We start from the raw sequence: 23416 nt of genomic DNA on the forward strand, positions 1-23416 counted from the left end.
CCCCGGCTACTGGCTTTCTTTGAAGAAGGCAGAGCAGTGGGCTTAGCAGTTGCGAGTTGGGGGCCTGCCTCTGCCCGTCCCTACCCCGTGACATGGGGCACGGCCTCAGCTCCCTGTGCCACGCAGGGGACCGCCCCGGGAAGCCCGACACGAAGCCGCACAGCGAGAGGGGAAGTGCAAGAGCCCTAACCCTCTTGAGAAAGGCCCTTGGCTGGCGGGGAGGGGGAGGGGGAGGGGGGAGGTCGCCTCCATGTAATTACTTAGGAGAAAGCACTTCACACCGTCAGGGTACAGGGCCTGTTAGGGTCCCTTTTGTTTAATGCGAACACGAGAGAGCTCACAACTCACAGTTAAACACGAGCACAGAGAAAGTATCGGGGATCCCGAGGTCAGTGTCCACCTCTTCTTCCTCAGAGAACTGGTACCGACCCCCACCCCAAGCAGCCGAGGCGCTGGGCCTGGCGCTGCTCTCTGGGTGCCATGGGGGGAGGGTGCCCAAGCCGGCTAGGCAGTCCTGCCTCCTTCCCCCAGGGGCTCGGAGTTGCTACTGTAAACACTGAGCCCCCTCTCCCCGTCCCCAGTTAAGCTGACAGTGATCAGATACTGTCAGCTGGCCTTTCTAGCTCACTCACCGTCTCCACTACCACCTGGGACGGGCCCAAGCCAGTCGATGAAGCCTCCAGGTGGACACAGCTACAAGAGCCCCCGGGCATCAGCCAGCATTGGCCCCCCACGCCCCCGTCCCCAGGATGTGAGCCCTGCAAACGGGTGGGTGAGTGACTTTCAAGGCCTCTCCGGTCACTGGCACAGGGCTGGGTGCTGGGCTCTGGGCTTGCCACACGGGGCACCGAGATAGACAAGAAGAGTGCGATGGGTCTCTCTTAACCAAAGTCAGTGCTACTGAGAAAATGGATTTGCAGAGGGCGCTGACTTCACATCACAGATAGGATTTCAGGGTCTTCACCATCAGATGAGCCTCGCCGCAGAGCTAAGGTGGCCCACCGGGGGCGCCATGCCCGGCCATGCCCAGAATCACATGGGCCACGTCACTTCCTAGTCACTGCCGTGACTGACTTCTCTATAAATGTCCACCTTCCCAGTGGCTGGGAGAGAAGCATCTTACCACACGCAAGTGCTGCCTCGTCTCCTTCTTTAAAATGCCTGGGAACGTTGGTGAGCAGCCCTCCTAACGCGATGAGCTTCCGAGCACTGCCCTGATCCCTTCCCAACTCCTGTTACTCAGGACACAGGCCCTCCCTGGGCCCTGAGGTCACCCTGTTTTGCATTCATAGCTTGCTGTCACCTAAAGTCCCTCAGAGCCGCCTCCAGCCCAGCAGCACGGGGGTGGGGACATCAGCCCTGGCCAGCCTGGAGAGGGACGAGCCTGGCAAAGCTGACAACAGCCTGTCCCATGAGGGCAGGGCGGGGAGGTCCTGGAAACAGGCAGACCTCACCAGCGACCGCTCTGCTGCTCACTTCCTGGAGCTCGGGGGCCGCACACGATCCAGCCTGCCTGGCATGAGCCCGCAGGCGGGGGCGTTGGGGGGCCCACGGCACGCCCTGTATAACACGAACACACGAGGCCATCTAAGCTGCGGGGTCTGTTCAGATGTCAACTGTCTCCCTAAGAAGTCGGAGTTGCCTCATCCCAACCTAGCGGACGTGAAGGGGCTGACACAGCAGTCCCGCAGCACGTGAAGCTGGATTAATAGGACCCCGCCTTCCTGCTGACTCATACGATGCTTCCAGAAGTGCTCTCTGACACCGCAAACTCATTATCCATAGACGGTGGCTCTAGACTCTAGCTCAGCCGGACAGCAGCGCTCCCAGGATCAGGACCACACGTGGGCCTGACAAATGTTCCAGGAAGGCAGCTCTGCTCCAGCCAAACACGACAGCGGCCGCAGGTCCGGGTGCCCGCGGGCCCCCACGCGCTGTCCGTCAGAGGGCAGGCAGGGTGACTAGAGACTCACCGAGTCCGGTGAGCTCCCACACCAAGCCAACGCCCCTCTCCCCTCCCCTCCCCACTACGTACATCTTCAGGCAAACAACGGGCATGCTTCAGGCTCTGACGCTCGTTCTTGAGGTCTGTAGCTTTTGCTACCAAAATAAGCACACACATGCCCCCAGCCCCAGTAGAAAACTCACTGCCACAGCATAAATGATCCCTCAAACTAATCGTGTCAGCCTGGAGACCACGTCCGGTCCCACGGCATCATACGGGAATTAGGCCTGAGAGCCACAGCCTCCTACACATCCAGAAGATTCCTGAACTCTCAAGGCAGGGATACTGTGACATGCACGTTTTCACTTAAATGAAAGGCCACCACTTGTGCCAGCTCTTGGGAAGCCCAGCAGCATAAGGACTGCAGCTGGAAAGAAGGATGGAAATAAAAACACCCCTGGGTGTGGCACGTGAGCGGTGTCACCCGGCGCTCACCGGCGTGCTCCTCGCGGCCGCACCCCTGCCAACAGCCCTTCCAGGTCACCGCCAGGACTGCCTCCCGGCAGAAACCCACCCAGCAAGGCAGTGCAGCGGAGGGGGTGGCAGGGCCCCAGGTTCAGACTCTTGCCCTGCAGCACGCGTGGCCTCTGGCCGCCCTCCGCTCGGTCTCCCCCTTCCCAGCTCACTAAGGATTTCCGCAGAAAGGCTCTCCAGAGGCCGTGCGGCAGGGCGGGTGCACGAGCCAAACTCACGAACACCCAGAGCTCGTCCGGAAACTGAGAACGACAAGAAGCCAATGACATCGAAGGAGCAGCATGGCAGCCGTGGGTCCAAACGAAACAAGGAGCTGGGTCCCAAGCAGCGGCCCTGTGTGCCCACAGCCTGCCAGGCGGAGCGGGGCCTCACGTCAGCCCCTCAGATCCGGGGCGGCTCCGGCGGCGGCGGCTCCACGGACTGCGTCTGCAGCGCTGAGTATTTCACTAGGGACAGGAGAAACCCGTCAGCAAGGAGTCATGTCCAGCCCACACGAAGACACAGAGACACAATCATGTCCTTCCCTGGGCACAGAAATCCGGTTCCCCGTCTGTCTGTCCCAGACAACTGGCCCCTGGCGCCCGCTGTGGCCCTGGAGACGAGGAGGGAGCAAATGGACCCTGTGACCAGCTCGGCCTCCACTTTCTCATCTGTAAAGTGGGAATGGTCCCGGCAGAGTGACTGGGAGGAGTTTTTTTGATTTTTTTTTTTTTTTTTTGGCCACGCCGCGTGGCTTGTGGGATCTCCGTTTCCTTACCAGGGATTGAACCCGGGCCCGGGCAGTGAAAGCACCGAGTCCTAACCACTGGACCGCCAGGGAATTCCCAAGGGAGGAGTACTTTAAATAAAGCACTTAACACAGCAACTGGCCCATGGTAGGTACCAACACCGTGGTGGCCAAGAATTGAAAACATGAGTACAGTGACTGCAGCTGTAGAGTCCCTTTCCCCACGTTTGAAATCCAGCGCTATCGAGTCCATCCGGCGTTCTATCCTAAGTGACCGGATGGGGCCCTGCACCCATTGCAGCCCTGGGCGGTCCCTCCGGCCGCAGCCTCAGCGCCCAGCCCAGCAAAGGCACGCCTGGGCTCTGGTCTCTCCCGCCCACCCCGGCCTGGAAGCCCTTCCCCGGCCTCGGCTGACGCCAAGCGTCCTCCTCCCCCTTCTCCGTGAAGCCTTTCCCGGTCGCCTCGTTGGCATTCTGGGGCCACAGGCTGCATCTGCCTTGAGAGGTCGGCCACTGCAGGCCGGCAGCCTGACGTCACGCAGCCTGTAATCGCTCACCGCACCCGGCAAGTGCCTGACGATCACAGGACGGCGGGGGTGGGCCTCCCTCTTGCCTGTGGCAGTTTTCAGATGGAAAGGGCCCGGGTCTAGGTCTAAAGGTCCCCACAGCTTCCGTCGGCATCTGGCCGGCGCGAGTCTGTTTCCGCTGGCGCGGAGCAGACGCCCTGGCTGTGGCCCCTGTGTCCCTGGCGTCAGCCCATCGTTCTGGCTGGAAGTTCTAGAAATGGACGCCTCTGAGCATCCCGCTTTCCTAGCCCGGTCCTGCTCAGGGCTGCGCCCACCCGCCAGGCGGCCTTCAGCGGGGGACAGTGGCCTGCAAGTCCTCACCTTGGGGCTCCTCACACACAACGGCCTCCAGGTGCTCCCCCTTCACGTAGTCCGCACTGAGACCCTCTGCAAAAGGCAAAGGGCGGAGTTGGTGACTGACGCGGAAGCGAAGGGTCCCTGGCCATGAGGGGGCACTCCTGACCAGGCCCTCCGTCGTGGTGAAAAAGCCCAGCCCCCTTGACGAATGCAGACCCCTGCAGCCTGGGCCCCCCAAACGTCTCTGTCCCCTCATCTGGGCGGAGAGCGGCTGGCAACGCGTTGCCCTGCCCTGGACTTCTCACCCTCCTCCTCAGATGTGACGTGCGGCAAAGGCCCCGACAGCCATCCCCGTTGGCAGGTGCCACCACGTTGTGAGACTGAGGGCCACACAGCAGCTCCGCCCGGCAGAGGGGGCACCCGATGGCAGGGCTCAGCGCCACCCCTGGGTCCACGTGCTGCCCAGGAGCCAGGGAGGCAAAGAGGGAGCCAAGCACTGCGTGAGTGACTGATGGAGACGGGGCGGGGCAGACGGCTGGATGGGCTCCGCTGGGCAGCAGGAAGGCGGCTGTCCAGGCCCCAGAGTGGAGGGCCCAGGACCCACGGACGGCTGCTCTGGTCTAGTGAGTTATTTGGGCTTCCTCCCCACCTGCGTCCAAGAGGGACCTGGGGACTCTACAAAGCATCCTCTGCAGGCCAGCACTCAGGCCGCTGCTTGGGGAGACTCAAGAGGCCATGTCTTGTCCCTGGATAAGCCGGGGACTGGAAACCTCCTCAGAGCCCTGGGCCTGTGGGAAACGCAGGCCACAGTTCTAACCAACCGACTGAGCAGGCGCCAGCGTAAGTCACTCCGCCATCCCGGGCTGCGTTCAGGCTCCTCACGTAGAAGGGACGCCTGCCTGCCCTGGTGCTCGCTGGGCTCAAGGCGGGCACCAGATGGGCCCAGGAAAAATGCGGGTGTCGCTTGTCGGCAGGTGTGGGGCGGGATGGGTGACGGAGCCGGTGCAAGCTGTTCCCAGCAGATGGGCCAGGGCCAGGAGATGCGCCCTGAGCCTCCTCATCTCTGCACAGCTGCCAAGCTAGCATGCGCCAGACTACCTTCTGCCCATGGGCAGGCCTCTGGTTGCTCCACGGGGATGACCGCCAGTGGGCATCTGAGTCCTGAACAGGACCTCCACGCCCGCCCCAGCACCCTGAAACGCACGTGGAAAACTAAAGACGGTCGTGGTTTCAGCCAAGTCGGTGAGCGCCAGGGAAGGGGACGGGCGCGGGGTGGAGAGTGGCGACAAGGAACGAGAGCAGTGGGGGGTGGGGGGAGGGGAGGGGAGGGGAAGACAATGAAGTGTAGAGGCCAAAGCAGAAGAGGAAGATGAGTAAGTCAAAGCACGTCGTTACCTTGACCTTCTGCTGCATCTGAAGGCAAGACACAAAGCTTAGGACCCTGGAGCAAGAACTCAGCCCCCGGCAACAAGACACGTGGGCTTTCCACGCGACACGCTGACCCTTGGCACTGAGGGCAGAGACATGGGGAGCAGAGGGTCCCCAAGGCTGGGACCCCTTTGGTGGCAGTCGATACCGCAAGCCCCTGAGCACCACTGCGGGGTCAGGCCCTCCTAGCAGTCAGTGCCATCCCCCAGGGCGTCCCCGTGCGCCGGGTGCAGAGCAGCTTGTGCCCTGCCTTCCCTGACTTACTTCCCCGAGGAGATGGCTGAGGCCACTCTGGGCAGGCGCTTAACAGAAAGCGTGGGCATGAGAGTCCTGTCCCCCAGCTTCTCAGGGGATTAACCACCCAACGGACATCCATGGCGCTCCTCCTGATGCCAGCCCAGCCTAGGTGCCAGGGACACGTCAGTGGCTGAAACACACGCAGTCCCCCACGGAGAGCGATGGGCTGGGGGGTGGGGCAGCAGCCGCGGACACAAGCCCACAAGCCCGGTCCCACCCCAGCGGCCGCACGGCGGGGCAGCAGGGGGCGCTGTGGCGGCGTGCAAGGCAGACATCTCCGCTGGCCCACAGGCTGGGAGGGCGGGAAGGCTGCCTGGGAGGGTGTCCCAGGCCTGAAGGAAGAGGGCTGCTAGGGGAGTGAACGGGACGCCGGGCGGGATGCTGGAGCAAGCGGCGCCCACTCGGGTAAGTCAGTGCGGCTGTGGAGAGGCTTCTGGGGACGGGGCCACGGGCGGGGAAGAGAAGGGATGCGGCTGGAGCCAAACCATGAAGGGCTGTGAATGTGAAGCTCAGGGGCTGGGCCGGGAGGAAGTGTGCATTTGAAGTGGATCCCGCCGGCTGCTCAGAGCAGGGAGAAGGGTGGGGGAGACTGGGGCAGGGGGGGGTGCTGATGGAACCATCCAGATGGAGGACCAGGGCGGTGGCGGTGGAGAGGTGCGGCCCGAGAGCAGAGCTGCGCACAAGCCCCAGGAACGGGGACCCCGCTGATGTCATGTCAGGGGATGGAGGACCCAGGAGGGCTGGTGGGATTCATAAGGGGAGGCGGGAGTGGATACAACTTACACACTTGGAAAAAAATGTTGGTAGCACAGCGGGTGGACACAGAAGCAACGGGGGGCTTCTTCAAATGTGGGGATGCGCTGCTCTCAGTTCCCTTCTAAGGAAACTGGGGGTGATGGTGGTACTCGCACGAGTGTGCAGCTGAGGGGCTCAGGACAGTGTGGGTTTAGCAATGACAAGGACATCACCGACAGACTAAGGGGAGAGGACCGGGGGGAGGGCCACCCACCCTCAGACGGAATGGGGGGCTTGGGGAGGCCCGCAGGTTCCGTGAGCTTCCTGGGAGCCCCTGGGAGCCCCCGTCAGCCCTGCAAGCATGCTGGGCCCCCTGGCCTGGGCCCCCCGGCACCCAGCCCAGCAACATAACACCCTCACCTCCAGGCCACCCTCCAGAGAGAGAGGTCACATCCAATCGCTCAACTCTATGTACCAAGGCCTTCATGTTCTCACATTTTATTGGGTTTTGCCCGCTAATCCAGTTTGCAAAACCTCACATCTGTTTGTTTCAGGAAACAAGTGTGAAAATAATGTACTTTCACCTGAGTGCCCCCACTGGGAAAGACAGACACAATCCAGACATCTATTCTTGGCTTTGGACATCAACCTCTTTCCCCCTCCTTGTTCCCATCTACTGGCACCCCTTCCCTTCTACATTCACCACTTCCCGTCTTGAGTGAGTTCCTTCAACAACCCCCTCAGCCTCTGTCTCCTCAGCTATAAAATGAGGGTGCCCGGCACTGCTGCGCCGTTGGGCTGTGGGAGTGCTCAGGGCGGTGACCCACACTCAGTGCCGGGCAGTGTCAGGCGCTGGCGAGCGTGGAGCGTCTGGGAAGCCATGCTTACTATAAGTTTAGGCCCAGCTTTTAGTTTCTCGTTTACCCGACATGCATTTTAAAGTCTCAAAAGCCATCCCGTGGCACACGAGCCACCTGGCCCAGCTCTGCAGTGGCCATGTATTTGACAGCCGTGGATTGCACTCATCTCACTGTTAGGGTTACAATGCTGAACTGGGGTGAATGGTGGCCCCTAAAGGCTATGTTCATGTCCTCACCCCTGGAACCTGTGGATATGACCTTATTTGGAAAAAGGGTCTTTGCAGATGTGACAAAGTTAAGGATCTCAAGATGGGATCATCCTGGATTTAGGGTGGGGCCCACACCTAAATGACGAGTGCCCTTTAAGAGACAGAAGATGACACAGACACAGAGGAAAAGGCTCCCCTGGAGCCTCCAGAAGGAACCAGCACTGCTGCCACCTGGATCTTGGATTTCTGGCCTCCAGAACCATGAGAGAATAGATCTGTTGTTTTAAGTCTTTTGATCTGGGACAAGTGATAGCTCTAAGGCCAACCCAGCCTCCAGCTCTGCACTCCCTCTCACTCTTCCCGTTCACACCACTCTACAGCCAAGCTTTGGGCACGATAGCAAGTGGGTGGGAGCTCAAGCAGGGCAGCCATGAACAGCTGTGCAGGTTGTGTGCTATGCACAGCCTGTGGAGCACCAAACACAATGGAGACGGCGGCAATATCCGCACACAAAGCATTCTGGGACCCAAGTCGTTTCCTGGGAAGCTCAGGTCCAGGCTAGAATTAAGCGCAGAGGCCCAGAGCAAGGGAGGGGGAAGCCTCACAGGGGATGGTCCTGAGCTGCAGGAAAGAGGAAAACTATGGCTGAGTCAGGGTCCCTCACTTGAACTAAAAATCGCCTGTCTTCAACCAGAGACACTCTCGGCAAACAGCGACACATCGACACTGTGCTTATGAAACCATCAACAATGGCATCCCCACGGGGCTCCCCCGACACGGGGGTCCCATGGCTGGGCTTCTCAGACACATTCCATCTGTAACTATTCAGTTCACACACCTCGGATAGAGTCACAGCTACAGCCGAAAATGAAAGCCGCCTATGTTACGAAGCTGGTGTGTAAGGGGGGGCAGGGACCACACTCTCCTCTTCCTTTAAAACAATTCATGATTCTCTGGCTCACGGGGAGGAGCGGGGGCACCCAGGCAGCAGGCAGCGGCTCCTTGGAATCTGAGAGGGAGGGGAGGGCTGCCAGGACCTCCGAGGTCCCGGGGACGCCTGCCTTCTGCCTCCGAAGGGCCCACATCCCCTTGGGTGAGGTCCGAAGCCACGTGGATATTCAGGGGCTCTCCTGTTCTACGAGAAGCCCACGGCTCACCCTTGGAAGATGAAGGTCATTGGGCCCAGCCCAGTCCTCTCTTCCAGGCCGCTTTACACTTCAGTTTGGCCGAGGTCTGTCCCCAAGGGTTTTAAAATGTGCAGCACCACCTCCACCTCAGCCCGGGGAGATCTGCTGGGGAGGTGTCTCGGGCAGGCTGTGGAAAGTTCCTGAATCTTAACTTGCTCGGGGTTCTGCCCCTTCCCCTCCAAAGCCCTGGCCCCTCTGTTCACGTCGAGCAGCGGGAGGGTGCAGCCACGGGCGGCCGCAGGGCAGGTCCACTTACGCTGAATGCTGAAGCAGAACTTCTTCTGCTGGTAGGAGATATAGCTGGAGACAGCGCCGATCAGGGCCATGGCCAGAGCACTGGCCACGCCGGCGATGGTGCCGGTCTCTGCGGACATGCCTGGGGAATGGAGAGAGGCGGGGTCAAGCCCACGACGCCACGGGGATCGGCTCAGGCACCTGGCTCTCCTCTAGCCAGCGAGCTAAGCTTGTTCTAGGGCCCGTGACCCCCAAGCTAGTGTGCGGGGCTGTGCCATTTATACCGAAGGGCGTAAAATGACACAGTGTGCCCATGTGTCTACCAAGTACTTCCCGTTTGCCGTAAGGACTCCCATATTGAGCGGCTTGAAAGGTGGCCGTGGAGGTGCTGCAGCCTCCACCCCGCCAGCTGAGGCCCAGACAGGCCAGCGGGCTGCCCCCGGGGCCACTCCCCTGGGATCCAGAGCTTCACGCTTAATTCCTTTAAAGGGCTGCATTCCTCTGCTGGTGGCCTCACGGACGGGTCTCTACCAGGAACCATCACGGGAGGGTCAGGAAGACCAGCTCTGAGAGAAAGCGGGCCAGTTTGTGGTTTCCAGCAGAAACCTCGGGACTCAAACTCACCGGATCCTGAGTCTTCCCCGCTGCCGTACTGGCCATCACCTGCAGAAAGGACAAAAGCCGTCAGTGTCCTCCGTGACCACCAGCTCGGGGTCGGGAGGGACAGCCCCTTCCCGACTGGCTGAGCCTTCCGGGTCCACCTCTGCCCCAGGCCCCGCCAGCACAGCCCCTGTGGGCTCTGCCCTGACTGTAGCAAGACCTGCTTCTTTATGCCTGTCACCTGCCAAAGCCCAGGTGGGACGTTTTATTTTTGAAATGACAGCGACTGTGCACTGAGAACGTGTTACATCCTGGCTCTTCACACGCAGTCCGCTGGCGCAGGTGCGCCCAGCAACCATCCCCAACAATAGCGTAGGGAGCAGAGGTGCGCAGGCGGGGACCTGCCGGCAGGTGGCGGAGCTGAGCCCACGCCAGGCGAGCCTGACTCTGAAGGATAGCACCGCGCGGGTCCCATGCATCTAGTGTCCCCTGTAAAATATATTTATCGTTTACCTAATTATAGAAACACGGTTATGTAAAACTTTGTTTTAAAAAAGGACGAAAAACTAGCATAAAAATATTTCATCATCCTACTACCCAAAGAGATTTACAGTTAATATTTCAATTTCTTTTCCTCCTGTCCTTTGCCCTTTACCTGGTTTTCTTCAAATCCAGATGCTTCTGCTCATGTAACTTAGGTACACATACGGTGCCCTTACGACATGCTACAGGACTAAGTGATAATCAGGAGTTTTTTAAGGGCCATCCACTTCTGGCTTGGCTTATAGTTTGAGTTGTTCTTGGAACATAAACCAATGCAGGCTGACAATTGCCTATCTAGGATTTTGAAATTCAAAAGGCTCTGAAATATCACAGAGATGGAGAACAGATTAGTGGTTGACAGGGGTTAGGGAGGGTGAAGACGGAGGGAGTTGGCTGTGATGAAAAGAGGAAAACGGGAAGGATCCTTGTGGTGACAGAAGTGTTCTTTTCTTGACTGCAGTGGTGGTCACACAAACCTACATGTGATAAAATTTCATAGAATGAAACAGACACTCTCTCTCACACACACACACACCCTGCCCAGACAGCAGCTCCCTAACAAGCAACCGGTGCCATTTGGGACATTAATTAGCCTTGAGCACTCCCTTCACGGTGCCCTCTTCTTCTCAGGACATAATGCTCATTAATGGAGGGAGCCCGTGTGCCCAGAGCCCAGGGTTCTTGGGGGAAACTGCTCTAGTATGCTGGAGGGGGATGTAGGTGCATGAATTGTAACAAATGTACCCCCTCCGGTGGGGCATGCTGCTAATGGGGAGGCTGGGGGCACGGGGAACTCTCCGTACAATGTGCTCAATTTTGCTGTGAACCTAAAATTGCTCTAAAAAATAAAGTCTTTTTTTAAAAATAAGAGTCTTGGGGGAGAAAATGAGGTTTGCTATGTTCCCACCTGGGACTGAGTCCTTGAGTTAAATGCATTTTACAGACATCCATGATTGGAAATGAATGGTTATTTACAAAACAAGGAACACTGGCATTTTCAAAAACACAGTCACTGCTGTTGGGAGGAAGCAGAGCAGAGAGGAGGACATGAGTCACCCTGTGCGTTAACGTGTGAGCAGCGAGGTCACCTGTGAGGACTTGGAGTCCGGCTGCGCTGGCCCATCACTGGTCCCTTCTGCTGCGCCGGAGGTGGCTGTCGTCAAGGGTAGCGGCGAGCCCCCTCACAGGCGTCCTCTGCTGACGTGTTCGTGTCACTAGATTTCCAGATAGGAATGAGCAATTCAACCCACTCTTTGGTTCACCTTGAGCTGGAATGAAGCTGAGTGTTCCCAAGTCTCCCTTTCCTGATTAATTCTTGATCATGAGGATTCACAACAACTTGAACCTCACAATCTGTATGGCCAGGAGCTACAAGGGTGTTACATGAAATGTAAACAGGAAGGCCCCCGGATCTCCAGGGGCATCTGGAGAGCTCTGGCTCCCCCTGGCTGTCAAAAATATTCAAATGCTCAATTCTTCAGTCTCTAGGAATCCCTGACTATCTGACCATCTGTGATTGGACAAAAGCGTTTTTCTAAGAAGATGACAAATAAATGTTACTCCCTCCTCAAAAAAAAATGTGATTCCCATCCTGTGGGTTACTCACTGCTCAGATGGGCACGTGGGCTGAGATACTAAGAGGTTAAAGAACAATTGGAAAATAAGACCCCACTCATTCTAGATCCTTCCATCCCTTCTAGTTGCATGAGCCTGAAGTAAAGTCGGCCACCAAGGCTTGCCATTGGAGTTAGCCAAGCCAATGTCACGGTTTTGATCCCTATTTGGCTACTGAGCTCCATTCACTTCCCCTGAGCACAGGCTGAACCCAGTTCCTTTACAAAATGCATGCCATGCAAAAAGTGGTATTGGGACAACTGATGACCCACTGGCATAACAAATTTATCCAAACCAACACCACCAATGGAAGTAAGTTTCCAATAAATATAAAATGGATGAAGCCATAAAAGCACTATGAGAAAATGTAGGACAACATTTATATTGTCTTGGGGTAACGAATGACTTTCTAAACCTGGCCCTCAAGCCAGGAGCCTGAAATGGAAAAGATTATATCAAAAGTCAAAACTTACTAAAAGCACAAGATAGGAAAGGGAAAAATGGATAAATCGGACTCTGTCAAAATTAAAAACCTTTGTGCTTCATAGGACATCATCAAGAAAGTGGAAAGACAGCCCACAGAATGGAAGAAAACATTGGCAAATTCTATATCTGACAAGGGATGAGTATTGAGAATAAAGAACTTCTACTACTCAATAAAAAGGCAAATAATTCAATTTTAAAATGGACAAAGGATAGGAAGACATTTCTCCAGAGAGATATACAAATGGCCAATAAGCACACGAAAAGAGCTCAGCATCATTAGTCACCAGGGAAATGCAAATCAAACCCACGATGAGATACCACTTCACACGCATTAAGATGGCTAGAATCCAAAAAAAGGTAAATAGCTGTTAGTGAGGATGTGAAGAAATTGGATCTTTCAGACAATGCTGATGAGAATGTAAAATGCTACAGCTGCTATGGAAGACAGGTTGGTGGTTACTCTCAAAGGTAAACACACAGAGTTTCCACAAGACTGAACAATTCCACTTCTAGATATATATACCCAAGAGAATTGAAAACACCTGACCACACAAAAACTGGTACACTGATTTCATTGCAGCATTAGTCGTAAAAGCCAAAAAGTGGAAACCACCTAAAGGTTCATCAATTGATGAATGGGTAAATAAAACGTCTTTGGAAGGTATGAAAAGAGATTAATAATCCCTAATGTAAAAGGAGCCCTTACACATAAATGAGTAGAAAATGGGACAATGGGCATGAATAGGTAATTCACACAATGTATTAACAGCGTCTAATAAGACAGAGGTGAAAAGTGTTTCACTTCTTGGATGCAAAGAAATGGAAAATTTAAACAGGATAGCATTTTGTACCGATCAAATCTGCGAAGAGTACAAAACTAAAATACCCAGTGAAGGTTGAGTATATGAGCAGACAGGCAGCTGTTTCCTTCCTAGTGGTGGAAATGGCAGCTGGTACAATTGTAATGGAATGCCATGTGGCAGTACACTCGAAGAGCTGCATCTTTAAAAATGTACACCTCCTGTGACTCAGCAGTTCAAGTTCTAGGAATTTGTCTGACAGACAATTAAGGTTTCATACATTTGGCGATGAGGAAGTTCATCCCAGCGCTGTGTACAGTAGTAAAAAGCTGGAGGAAAAACCCTCTCTGTACAAATATAGGCCCTGGTTAAAGAAGTCACAGTGAAACACAATATTATGCAGTGGTTGACATGATTTTTTAAAGGACTCCCTAATACAGAAAAAGATATTCAGGGTATTATTGAATTTAAAATACTGGTTTTAAAAAGGCAACACGATCCCATTTTTGTAAAAATATTTACGAATATATACTTTATGCATAGAAAAAGTACTGTGAGCATATACTCCCAATTATTACTAGTGATTCTCCCTAGATGGTAAAACAATAAACAACTATTTTTCATAGAATTTTTCAAAGAATGTTTAAAATATGCAAGCCACATGCAAATGTATCTACATCTACTTCCCCATAACTGGAGAAATAGTTCAAAGAGGTTATTTCACAGGTCACTGGCAGGACCTTCATTTTCATGGACAATATGTTTTGTATCCTCACCTGCCTTCTGAGTTCACAATTATACATCACAACTACATACCAAAGAGTCTAGAGTCACCTTCTATTGTACTAGAAGTTCCCCGGTACAGCATATCTCAGATTACAATTTGCTTTGAGTATAGACACCTATACATGTAGATAGTTATGGAATGCCAGAGCTCTAGGGACCACTGTCATAGCGATAGTGACTGCCATAGCTGTAGGGACTGCCACCATAGCTCAAGGGACCCCATAGCTATAGTGCCCACCATAGCTATAAGGGCTCCTATAGCTATAGTGACCACTGTAGCTACAGAAAACACTGTAGAACAGGAGGCATTACCCTGTTGTCAACAGAAATGTTACCTCAGCATCTTCCAACATAAAAGAACAATACACACATATTGATACATACAGACATATCAATCTTGAGTCGCAACAGCCGCATGCCTGTCAGACAGGGATGCAATGCACTGACGTGTCCCTCACTGACAACAGTGCAATTCCAGGCTCACAGCCAGTGCCTGACATGTCTGATTTGCTACGGGCATGGAGAGCCACGTGACAGTGGTAGATAACAGCTAGAACGGCCGAGGGGGGACATTCAAGTGTTTCAGGACCTTTGTAAGTATGCTAGACTTCCAGCAGCCACAGCTAGGAGTTTTAGATTTTTTAAAAAATTATCTTCATTATTAAAAAAGTGGCAGCAGAAATGCAAAGTAAAATTTTAAAAAACTGAAAAATGAATAAACAAAGAGGGACAAACACTTGCTTGAAATGACCCATGGTTACAAAGTCAAATCGAACTGAAAAGAGTCAGCCAGAACATGGCTCCCTAGGCTAACCACTGGGGATGCCATTCCTCACTGTTCCAGAAAGTCTCCAAAGGCCCAGATCTCCTCCATCCCCCACCTCAGGGAAGAGAACGGTCACCCTACCCTCTAGATAACGTGACAGGTGCCCCAACCCAACACTGAGCTGTACACCCCACCTACCTATGGCAAGCTCCCAAGACACCAGAAGTTATCTCAGAGAAAAGCCCTCTGTTCACGCTGCGCTCGTGCGTGCATGCGTGCGTGTTGTGTGTGTACGTGCACGTGCATGTGTGTTGGGGGCAGGGGCTCTGAGGGAGCACGTGGGTTTTTTCACATTCTAGAACACTAGAACCAGAGAGCTGTTCTTCACATCTGAAACATCCTATTTCTTCATGTTATGAAAGCTGAAAAAAATACAGAAATGGGTCCATGGAGAGACATGGAAAGGGCTGTCTGGGGGCAAGTCCCTAACTTTTTTCAGCTCCCAATAGAAGGCAATGTTTCTGGGGTAAGCCCTTCCACTTAAGCTCTTTTGCCATGATTATGTTCCCACTGAGACCCAATTCTCTGTTGCATGAGATCAACTTAATGGCTTGGAAGGGACCATGACAGGGCCCAGATATTTCGAGTCAGTGACTGTAAATACAGTAAAAATGGAAGAGGAACGATTTCTTTAGACTTGGGAGGGAAAGTAGATAAACACAACGTGGTATATCTATACAATGGAATATTATTCAGCCGTAAGAGGAAATGAAGTACTGAGCCATGCTATAATGTGGATGAACCTTGAATACATGCCAAGTAAAAGAAGCTAGACACAAAAGGGCAAATGCTATACGATTCCACTTAAATGAGGTACCTAAAGTAGTGACATTCACAGAGGCAGAAGGTAGACTAGTGGCTATTAGGGACTGTGGGGAGGGGAGAATGGGGCATAACTGCTTAATAGGTACAGTTTCCCTTTGGGAAGGTTCTGGAGATGGATGGTGGTGATGGTTGTACAATATCGTGAACATACTTAATGCCACTGAATTGTACACTTTCAGTGATTAAAATGGTAAATGTTATGTATGTCTTACTACAGTAAAAAAAATTTAAACTCAGTCAGGAACCCTGGGGGCCTGGAAGACTCTAGAAGACTGGAGGTTCCAGGTGGGGAGCAAGCAGAGGCCTCAGCAAGGCTTCCCATGCGTGGTATTAGAAGAGAAACACATGGAATGAAAATTCAAAGGCAGGAAGCAGTCGGCCGAGTCTGTCCAGGCACCCGCGAGACAAGAGGGGAGAGCAGAGGAAGCCGTCTGTGCAAAGCCCTGGAAGGCAATCCAGGACCGAGGCTCCTGGGCCCCGGAAGGCTGCAGCTGGAGGGAAAGGGCACTGGAAGCTACAGTCAGTTAACTGACCACCGCCAAAAACAGCTTCTCATTTAACCCTGGGAAGTAAAGGTGATGGGTTCCCGCTTCACACGTGGGGACACCTGCACACACCTGGAGGAGAACGTCTACATCTCTTTAGAGGTATGGGTTTTGGCTCTTGCCTGTGGTTTTAAGAACTACATGCTTCTGGCCTTAAAAACTACCATCTGGGAGTAAAAAAGAGTGCTCAAGCTGGTTCTAATATGAAATTTTCTTTTTTGACTAAAAACAATGATGCAGTATTTTCTGCTAATGACATCCCTGCTCCCCTCCATGCTCTTTCCCAACTGAGGACAGACACCAGGAGCCAGAGGAAGATCAGGTAAGGCGTTCGCTTCATGAATGGGGCTTCCGAGTACTTCTCCGCTCCCCCCTGCCCCTCACACAACCACCTGGGGGAGAGCTGGGTTCACAGATCAGATTTATAGAGCTCACCTCCCGTAAGAGTGCACACTTACCCCCCAGTTACATGAGGGGCACGGCCTCCCTCATCGCTCCCTTTGGGGTCCAAAAGAAAGCATTTCATGCCATGATGCCATCACTCATGTGGCCCAGAAGGTCGTCAGCCAATCAAATGTGTCACTCTTCTCTTCATGGGAAAGCGTGGGCGGGAGGGTAGAGAGCAAAGCCAGGTGTTTGGTCTGTCCTGGTCCCCTTCATTTCAGGAAACTTTTATTGGGGGTGCCAGGGATACACAAGGAAAAAGGTGCCTGCCTTCAGGAAGCCCAATCTAGCAGGAGTGAAAAAGCTACACGTGACTCGGTGTGACTCAGTAATGATATGGGCTATGCTGTACCAGCAGGATGACAGAAGTTCTACGAGAACCAAAGGCACGAGATGGGTGCTGTGCCACAGGGCCACAGGGCCACAGAGGGGAGGAGCCTCCAGAGAGGAGGGGATCTTTGAGGTGTCCCTTAAGGGATCAGTGGCTGAGCATTTGCTGGACATGAGTGGGAATTCATCTGGTGGAAGAAAGGCATTTAAACAGAGGAACAGCATGTGAAGGCACAAAGATAGGCACAGACCAGCTCGTTCACATGTTTGGAGGTGAAATGAAGTTGACGGTCTAGGGCAGAAAGATATGTCAGCAGGATAAGGGTCTTGAACTTATCTTATAGGCATTAGGGAGCCATTAAAGAGACATTTTGTTGTTGTTGTTTTGGCTTAAAAAATTTTTCCCAACAATTAAGAAAAAGTTCAAACGTTCAAAAAAGTTGAAAACACTGTACAGTGAACACTCATATACCCACCATCTGGATTCTATAATTAACAGTTCACATTATTCACTTTATCATATGTCCATCCATCCCATCTTATTTTTGTGATGCATTTCAAAGTAAGTCTCAGACATCTGTACGCTTCACCCGTACACATATTATAACCTAGAGTTCCATGTTTGCTTGTGGTTCTTTTTTTTAAGGTAAAATTTACATATAATAAAATACTAATCTTACATGTACCATTTTGTAAGTTTTCGCAGATGCATACACCTGTGAAACCCATACCCCCACTGAGATACAGAATTAACATCAGTCCAGAAAGTTCTCTCATGTCCCTGTCCAATTAATCCCCGTTCTCATCCCAATCCACAGCAGCCGTGGATCTCATTTGTAACATTAGAAATTAGTTTTGCAAATATTAGAACTTCACATGTTTGGGCTCACATAGTATGTACTGTTTCTTTCACTGGCTTCTTTCACTCAGCATAATATTTTTGACATTTATTCATGTTATTCTGTGTATCAGTAAGTCATTCCATTGTATGAATATATACCACAATTTGTCTATCCATTCTCCTATTGATAATTAGGCTGTTTACAGTTTCTTTTGTTGTTGTTTTGCTATTATAAATAAAGTCGCTTTTAGAATTCTGTTATAAGTCTTTTTTGGACATAAGTTCTCATTTTTCTTAAAAATAAGTGAAATTGCTGGGTTATTGGGGAGGTCTAAGTTCAGTTTTATAAGAAACTTTACATTCACACCAACAACGTACGAGCATTCCAGTTGCTCCACTTACGCACTAACATTCGGTATCTGTCAGTCTTTCTGATTTTAGCCATTCTGGTGGCTGTGTTGTGATAACTCATCATGGTTTTCATTCGCATTCCCCCAATAAAGATTTTGAGCATCTTCATATAACTTCTTTTATGAAGTGTCTCTTAGGCTCGTTTTTTTAATTGGGCTGTTTGTCTTTTCATTATTACACAATAGTTTTAAACAGAGGACTAACAAGATCATGTTCCTGGTGATTCTCTCTGGCAGCTGCATGGAGGACAGGCTGGAGCCAGGAGACCAGTTAAGAGATTAAGGTAATGACCCAAGGGTAGCTGATATGGGCCTGGGCTTGAGGGGAGGCAAAGAGAAGGAATATTCCAAATTCAAAAGATACTAGCGGAGAGGATGTCTGGCATGAGGGGTTGAGGAGGTCAACAAATCCTCTTCTCAAAAAGCAACTATAACCCTGGACAATCAAAGACAGCCATTTCAGGAAACAGATTTAGTTCCTGTGAGAACAGCTGGAATCTGAGGCCTTTTCCCCCAGGGTTGCTCTCATTTCCCCTTCTCCCAGGTCTTTCAACAGCTAGCTTAACTGGGGAGAGGTGGACAGGCCATGGAAATCAGCAACTGCACTGCAGCTGCCAGACGGGACCCACATGACTTGGAGCACCGTCGGTTAATGTAGCAGTCTCAGTGGCAAGTGAACAGGGAGAGCTAACCAGTCAACTAGCCAGGGATTTAACAGAGACATGAGACAACCATAGGGGGCTTGATACACTCTCCACGTTGCCCCGAAGCTGAGGACATGCCCAGCAGAGACAGTACTGGTATTGGCTGAAGGCCAGCTACAGACAACAATGGAGCAGAACTGAGAGTCCAGAAACAAACTCTTACATCTGTGGTCAATTGATTTTCACCAAAGGAGCCAAGACAGTTTAGTAGGGAAAGGATAATCTTGTCAACAAGTGGTGCCAGGACAATTGGATATCCACATGCAAAAGAATAAAGTTGGACTCCTATTTCACACCATATACAGATGAACTAAAAGATGGAACAAAGGCATAAATGTAAAAGCTAAAACAATAAAACTCTTAGAAGAGGACATAAGAAAAAATCTTCATGAACTTAGTTGTTCTTAAAACACCAAAGCATGATCTGTAAAAGAAAAAAAATTGATAAATCAAAATTTATAAAAAGAATAAATTTTATTATTTGATAAACAACACTATGAAGAAAAGGAAGAGACAAGCCACAGACTGGGAAAAAATATTTTTAAAATCATATACCTGAAAAAGGATTTGTATCTAGGTTAAAAATAGAATAAAAGCAAACTGAATTTTTCACATGGGCAAAAAATCTGAACAGACTTCAAAGAACAGTATAAAATAAGAATATAAAAAGATGCTCAACATCACTTCCCATTAGGGAAATACAATGAAAAAACAATTAGATACCCCTACACAAGTATTAGAATGCCTAAAATGAAAAAAAAAACAAAAAACAAACCCTGACAGAACCCTCTTACACTGTTGGTGGGAATGTAAATTGGTACAGCCATTATGGAAAACAGTACGGAGGTTCCTCAGAAAACTAAAAATAGAACTATATGATCCAGCAATCCTGCTCCTGGGCATATATACAGACAAAACTACAATTCAAAAAGATACATGCACCCCAATGTTCACTGCAGCACTATTTACAAAAGCCAAGACTTGGAACCAACCTAAGTGTTCACTGAAAGATGAATGGATAAAGAAGTTGTGGTACATATATACAATGGAGTATTACTCAGCCATAAAAAGAATGAAATAATGCCATCTGCAGCTACATGGATGGACCTAGAGATTATCATACTAAGCAAAGTAAGTCAGACAGAGAAAGAAAAATACCATATGATAACACTTACATGTGCAATCTAAAATATGACACAAATGATCTATGAAACAGACTCACAGACACAGAGAATAGACTTGTGGTTGCCAAGGTGGGGGGGTGGGGGAGGGAAGGATTGGGAGTTGGGGGTTAGCAGATGCAAACTAGTATATATAGGATGGATAAACAACAAGGTCCTACTGCTGTAGCATGGGGAACTATATTCAATATCCTGAGATAAACCATAATGGAAAAGTATATATATATATATGTATAACTGAGTTACTTTGCTATACAGCAGAAATTAATACAACACTGTAAATCAAATATACTTCAAAAAAAATTTTTTTAAAAACCCTGACAATATCAATTGCTGATAAGGATGTAGAGCAACTGGAACGCTCATTCATTGCTCACGGAAAAGTATTGGGTTGGCCAAAAAGTTCGTTCGGCTATTCCCATAAGATGTAAGAGGTTGGGTTTTCTCAAACGAACTTTTTGGCCAACCCAATATAATGGTACAGCCACTTTAGAAGACAGCTGGGAAGTTTACTGTAAAGCTAAACATAGATTTACCATATGACCCAGAAATTATATACCTAGGTATTTACCCACGTGGATTGAAAACTTACGTCTGTACAAAAACCTGTATGTAAATATTTATAGCAGCTTTATTTATAATCATCAAAAGCTAAATGCAACCAAGATGTCCTTCAATAGGTGAATGGACAAACTGTGGTACATCTAGACGATGAAATAATATGATAAAGAAATGAGTTATCAAGCCATGAAAAAACATATAGGAACCTTTAATGCACATGGCTGAGTGAAAGACGCCAGTCTGAAAAGGCTACATACTGTATGGTTCCAACCATATGACATTCTGCAAACGGCAAACGCTATGGAGATGATAAACAGATTAGTAGTTGCACTAAGAGAGAATGAATTAGGGCTGAGGAAAGAGAGAGTGGCTGAGTACCAAAGGGGTATACAGAAGAACTTTTATGGTGACAGACTGTTCTGCATGGTACTTGGGTGGTGGACACATGACTATATGCATTTGTAAAAACCCATACAAATGTATACCACAAGGAGTGACCTTTAATGTATGCAAGCAAAACATCAACCAGGTTGGTGGGGGATCCCAGGATGGAATGTAGACTGTGACAAATGAATGTATCTGCATTATAAATGTATGTCAGAACTGCACTGAATGGAGGGGTAATAAAAGAGCTATGCAAGTAACTTAAAAAAAACGGTATTTTGACTGAAACTGTAAGGTAAAGACAAAAGACGAAAAACAAACACTGGACTGCAGTTGGTAAAGCTGCATCTCATAGGAGTATGGGTTAACAATTATGATTGTGCTATACACGTATAATACCAGAATTGAGCAAGTAAGCAAACAGTTGATGGATGGTAGGTTTCTCATTGTCAGAGAGAGAAGTTAAAGATCAGCAAGAAAAGAATACTAAAATATGTCTCCAACTGTAATCTACTGCCAGAAGGCTTAAGTATGAACTCATGTTTAGGTTAATACAGATGCTGATGAATAGATACAGAAATAATTATAGATACATATATATACACGGTTTATTAATAAAATACACCCATGTACTTCCTGTTTCCTAGTTCTGCCCACTTAAAGGGTTTAGAAGTAGCAACATCCCACTAATGAATACACTCAACACCCAGATCTTGGTTTCTAATACCCTTCCCTTTCAGTGGGGAAGAGAATGACATACCGAACTGGACGCCCAAGGAAAGAGACCCACCAGGCAACAGTGTTTAGGAAGAAGAAGTGAATGAGAACAAGAAAGTGGGAGAGTGCCAGGTAGGGCCCAGGAGGAAAGAATGTGAAGGAGGAGGTGGTCATCAATGTAAAATGCTGCAGAGGTCACATGGGACAGAGGGCTGTGACCACCAAGAAATGACTGGGGACCAAATAGCAACTCCAGGGGAATGGGAGTAGAGGCTTACATACACTAAGGTGTAGACCACAGAGGGGACGATGAGATGAAACTGATTGGCTCAAGCTTCTCAGTCAGTGAAAATGCTAGGGAATGGAGGAGGCTGACGGGACCTGTTGACGAGAGACAGTCACTACTACCTACAGACAAAATATGGGGCACCTACAGGGCCATTAGAAATGTTTTCTTGAGAAAAAATATACAACAGATAACATACTATCTCAGAAATACACTCCAAAACTATAGTTGAGTCTGTGTGCCTAAAACCCAGTTAGAAAATGCATTAATTAGGATTGTTTTTATGCTGAAGATCATCATTTATTTAAATGTGGTGTTTTATCTTCATACATGGCATTAGCACGTTTGCATAGAGGAGACTGTCTGAGAACTTCATCGTGTGCTTATCATAACCTGAGTTTCAGTTTCACACTCGTATTTTTTGCCAGGACTCTCTACTTTCTTTTACTGACACCTATAATGACAGAGAGTATATCTTATGCTAACAATTGATTATTCTTTACAAGAGAAATTCAAATATGAGCCTAATTAAAGAATTTCCTAACACTTCTTCCTTGTTAAAACATGTACTTTTAATAAGGAAACCCCTCTCTTCTCACCATCTGGAAATACCATTTGTCACCTGGGAGTAATTGGCTAATTTGCTGGGTTTGCCCTTTAAATGTTCCATGTTCTCCTGACACCTGTGAGTTTCATTTAGAGGTTTTTGGAGCTTTTTACTCAAAATGACACTGTTTGGAAAGGTGGTTTGAAGGACAGATTTGACTACAGTATCCTTTGATCAGAAGACAACACTGTTCCCATACGAAAGGCACACAATTCCTACAAGAAAGCAGCAGATGCTAGTGCCACAGCCTAGACTGTGGGGAGTATAGCAGGCTGACACCGGATACAATCACGACATGTTACACTCAGAACTTGTTGTTACACTCATAACCACAAATCACAACCACAACAGGGAATCACCACAAAATGCTATACCCACAACTTAGCATCACAACAGGTTACCATCACAATAGTTACAATCATAAAAACTTACCACCAGAACTAAAGTTATAATCACAACATACCATCAGAACAGGTTACAACCACAAGTACCAACCACAAATTACAACCTTAACTTATTTTGCCACATCAAGTCTGGCTAACATTGTCTCCATACTAGGATCAGATCTTGCCAACATATTAAGATAAAAGGTTTAAATCTTTGGGTGATTTGCGGGGGAACTAAAACTACCTGGCCTTGGGGGAGGGTGTGACTATGAAGGGCTGACACATCTGATACAATTTCATCGACCCAGACCCACGAGTGCATGTGTCCATGTGTACACGTACACACACACACACACACACACACACACACACACACACACACACAAGTGCATGCAAAATCTGATGAAATCTGAATAAGGTCTGTATGTGACTTAATAACAATATTGTACCAGTGTCAGCTTCCTGGTTTTGACAATGTAACTATAGTTTTGTTAAGATATCAGGGGAAGCTGGGTGAAGGGT

The 23416-nt window shown here is 49.8% G+C and overlaps 1 protein-coding gene across 4 annotated transcripts in view; it reads right to left on the bottom strand.

Moving 5' to 3' along the window:
• Positions 1-289: 289 nt before the first annotated feature.
• CD99L2 (CD99 molecule like 2) overlaps positions 290-23416 on the bottom strand; it is a 105066-nt gene continuing 81939 nt past the window's right edge. For all 4 annotated transcript variants that reach the window (XM_036840317.1, XM_036840319.1, XM_036840318.1 and 1 more), the window contains 4 exons: positions 9643-9681; positions 9041-9160; positions 4093-4158; positions 290-2925 (listed from right to left, as the gene is read on the bottom strand). In XM_036840317.1, the coding sequence (XP_036696212.1) occupies positions 2861-2925; positions 4093-4158; positions 9041-9160; positions 9643-9681 (290 nt within the window). In that variant the 3' untranslated portion in view covers positions 290-2860. The remainder of the gene's footprint in view (positions 2926-4092; positions 4159-9040; positions 9161-9642; positions 9682-23416) is intronic.

Source organism: Balaenoptera musculus, chromosome X, assembly GCF_009873245.2.
Source record: "Balaenoptera musculus isolate JJ_BM4_2016_0621 chromosome X, mBalMus1.pri.v3, whole genome shotgun sequence".
NCBI classification, from domain to species: domain Eukaryota; kingdom Metazoa; phylum Chordata; class Mammalia; order Artiodactyla; family Balaenopteridae; genus Balaenoptera; species Balaenoptera musculus.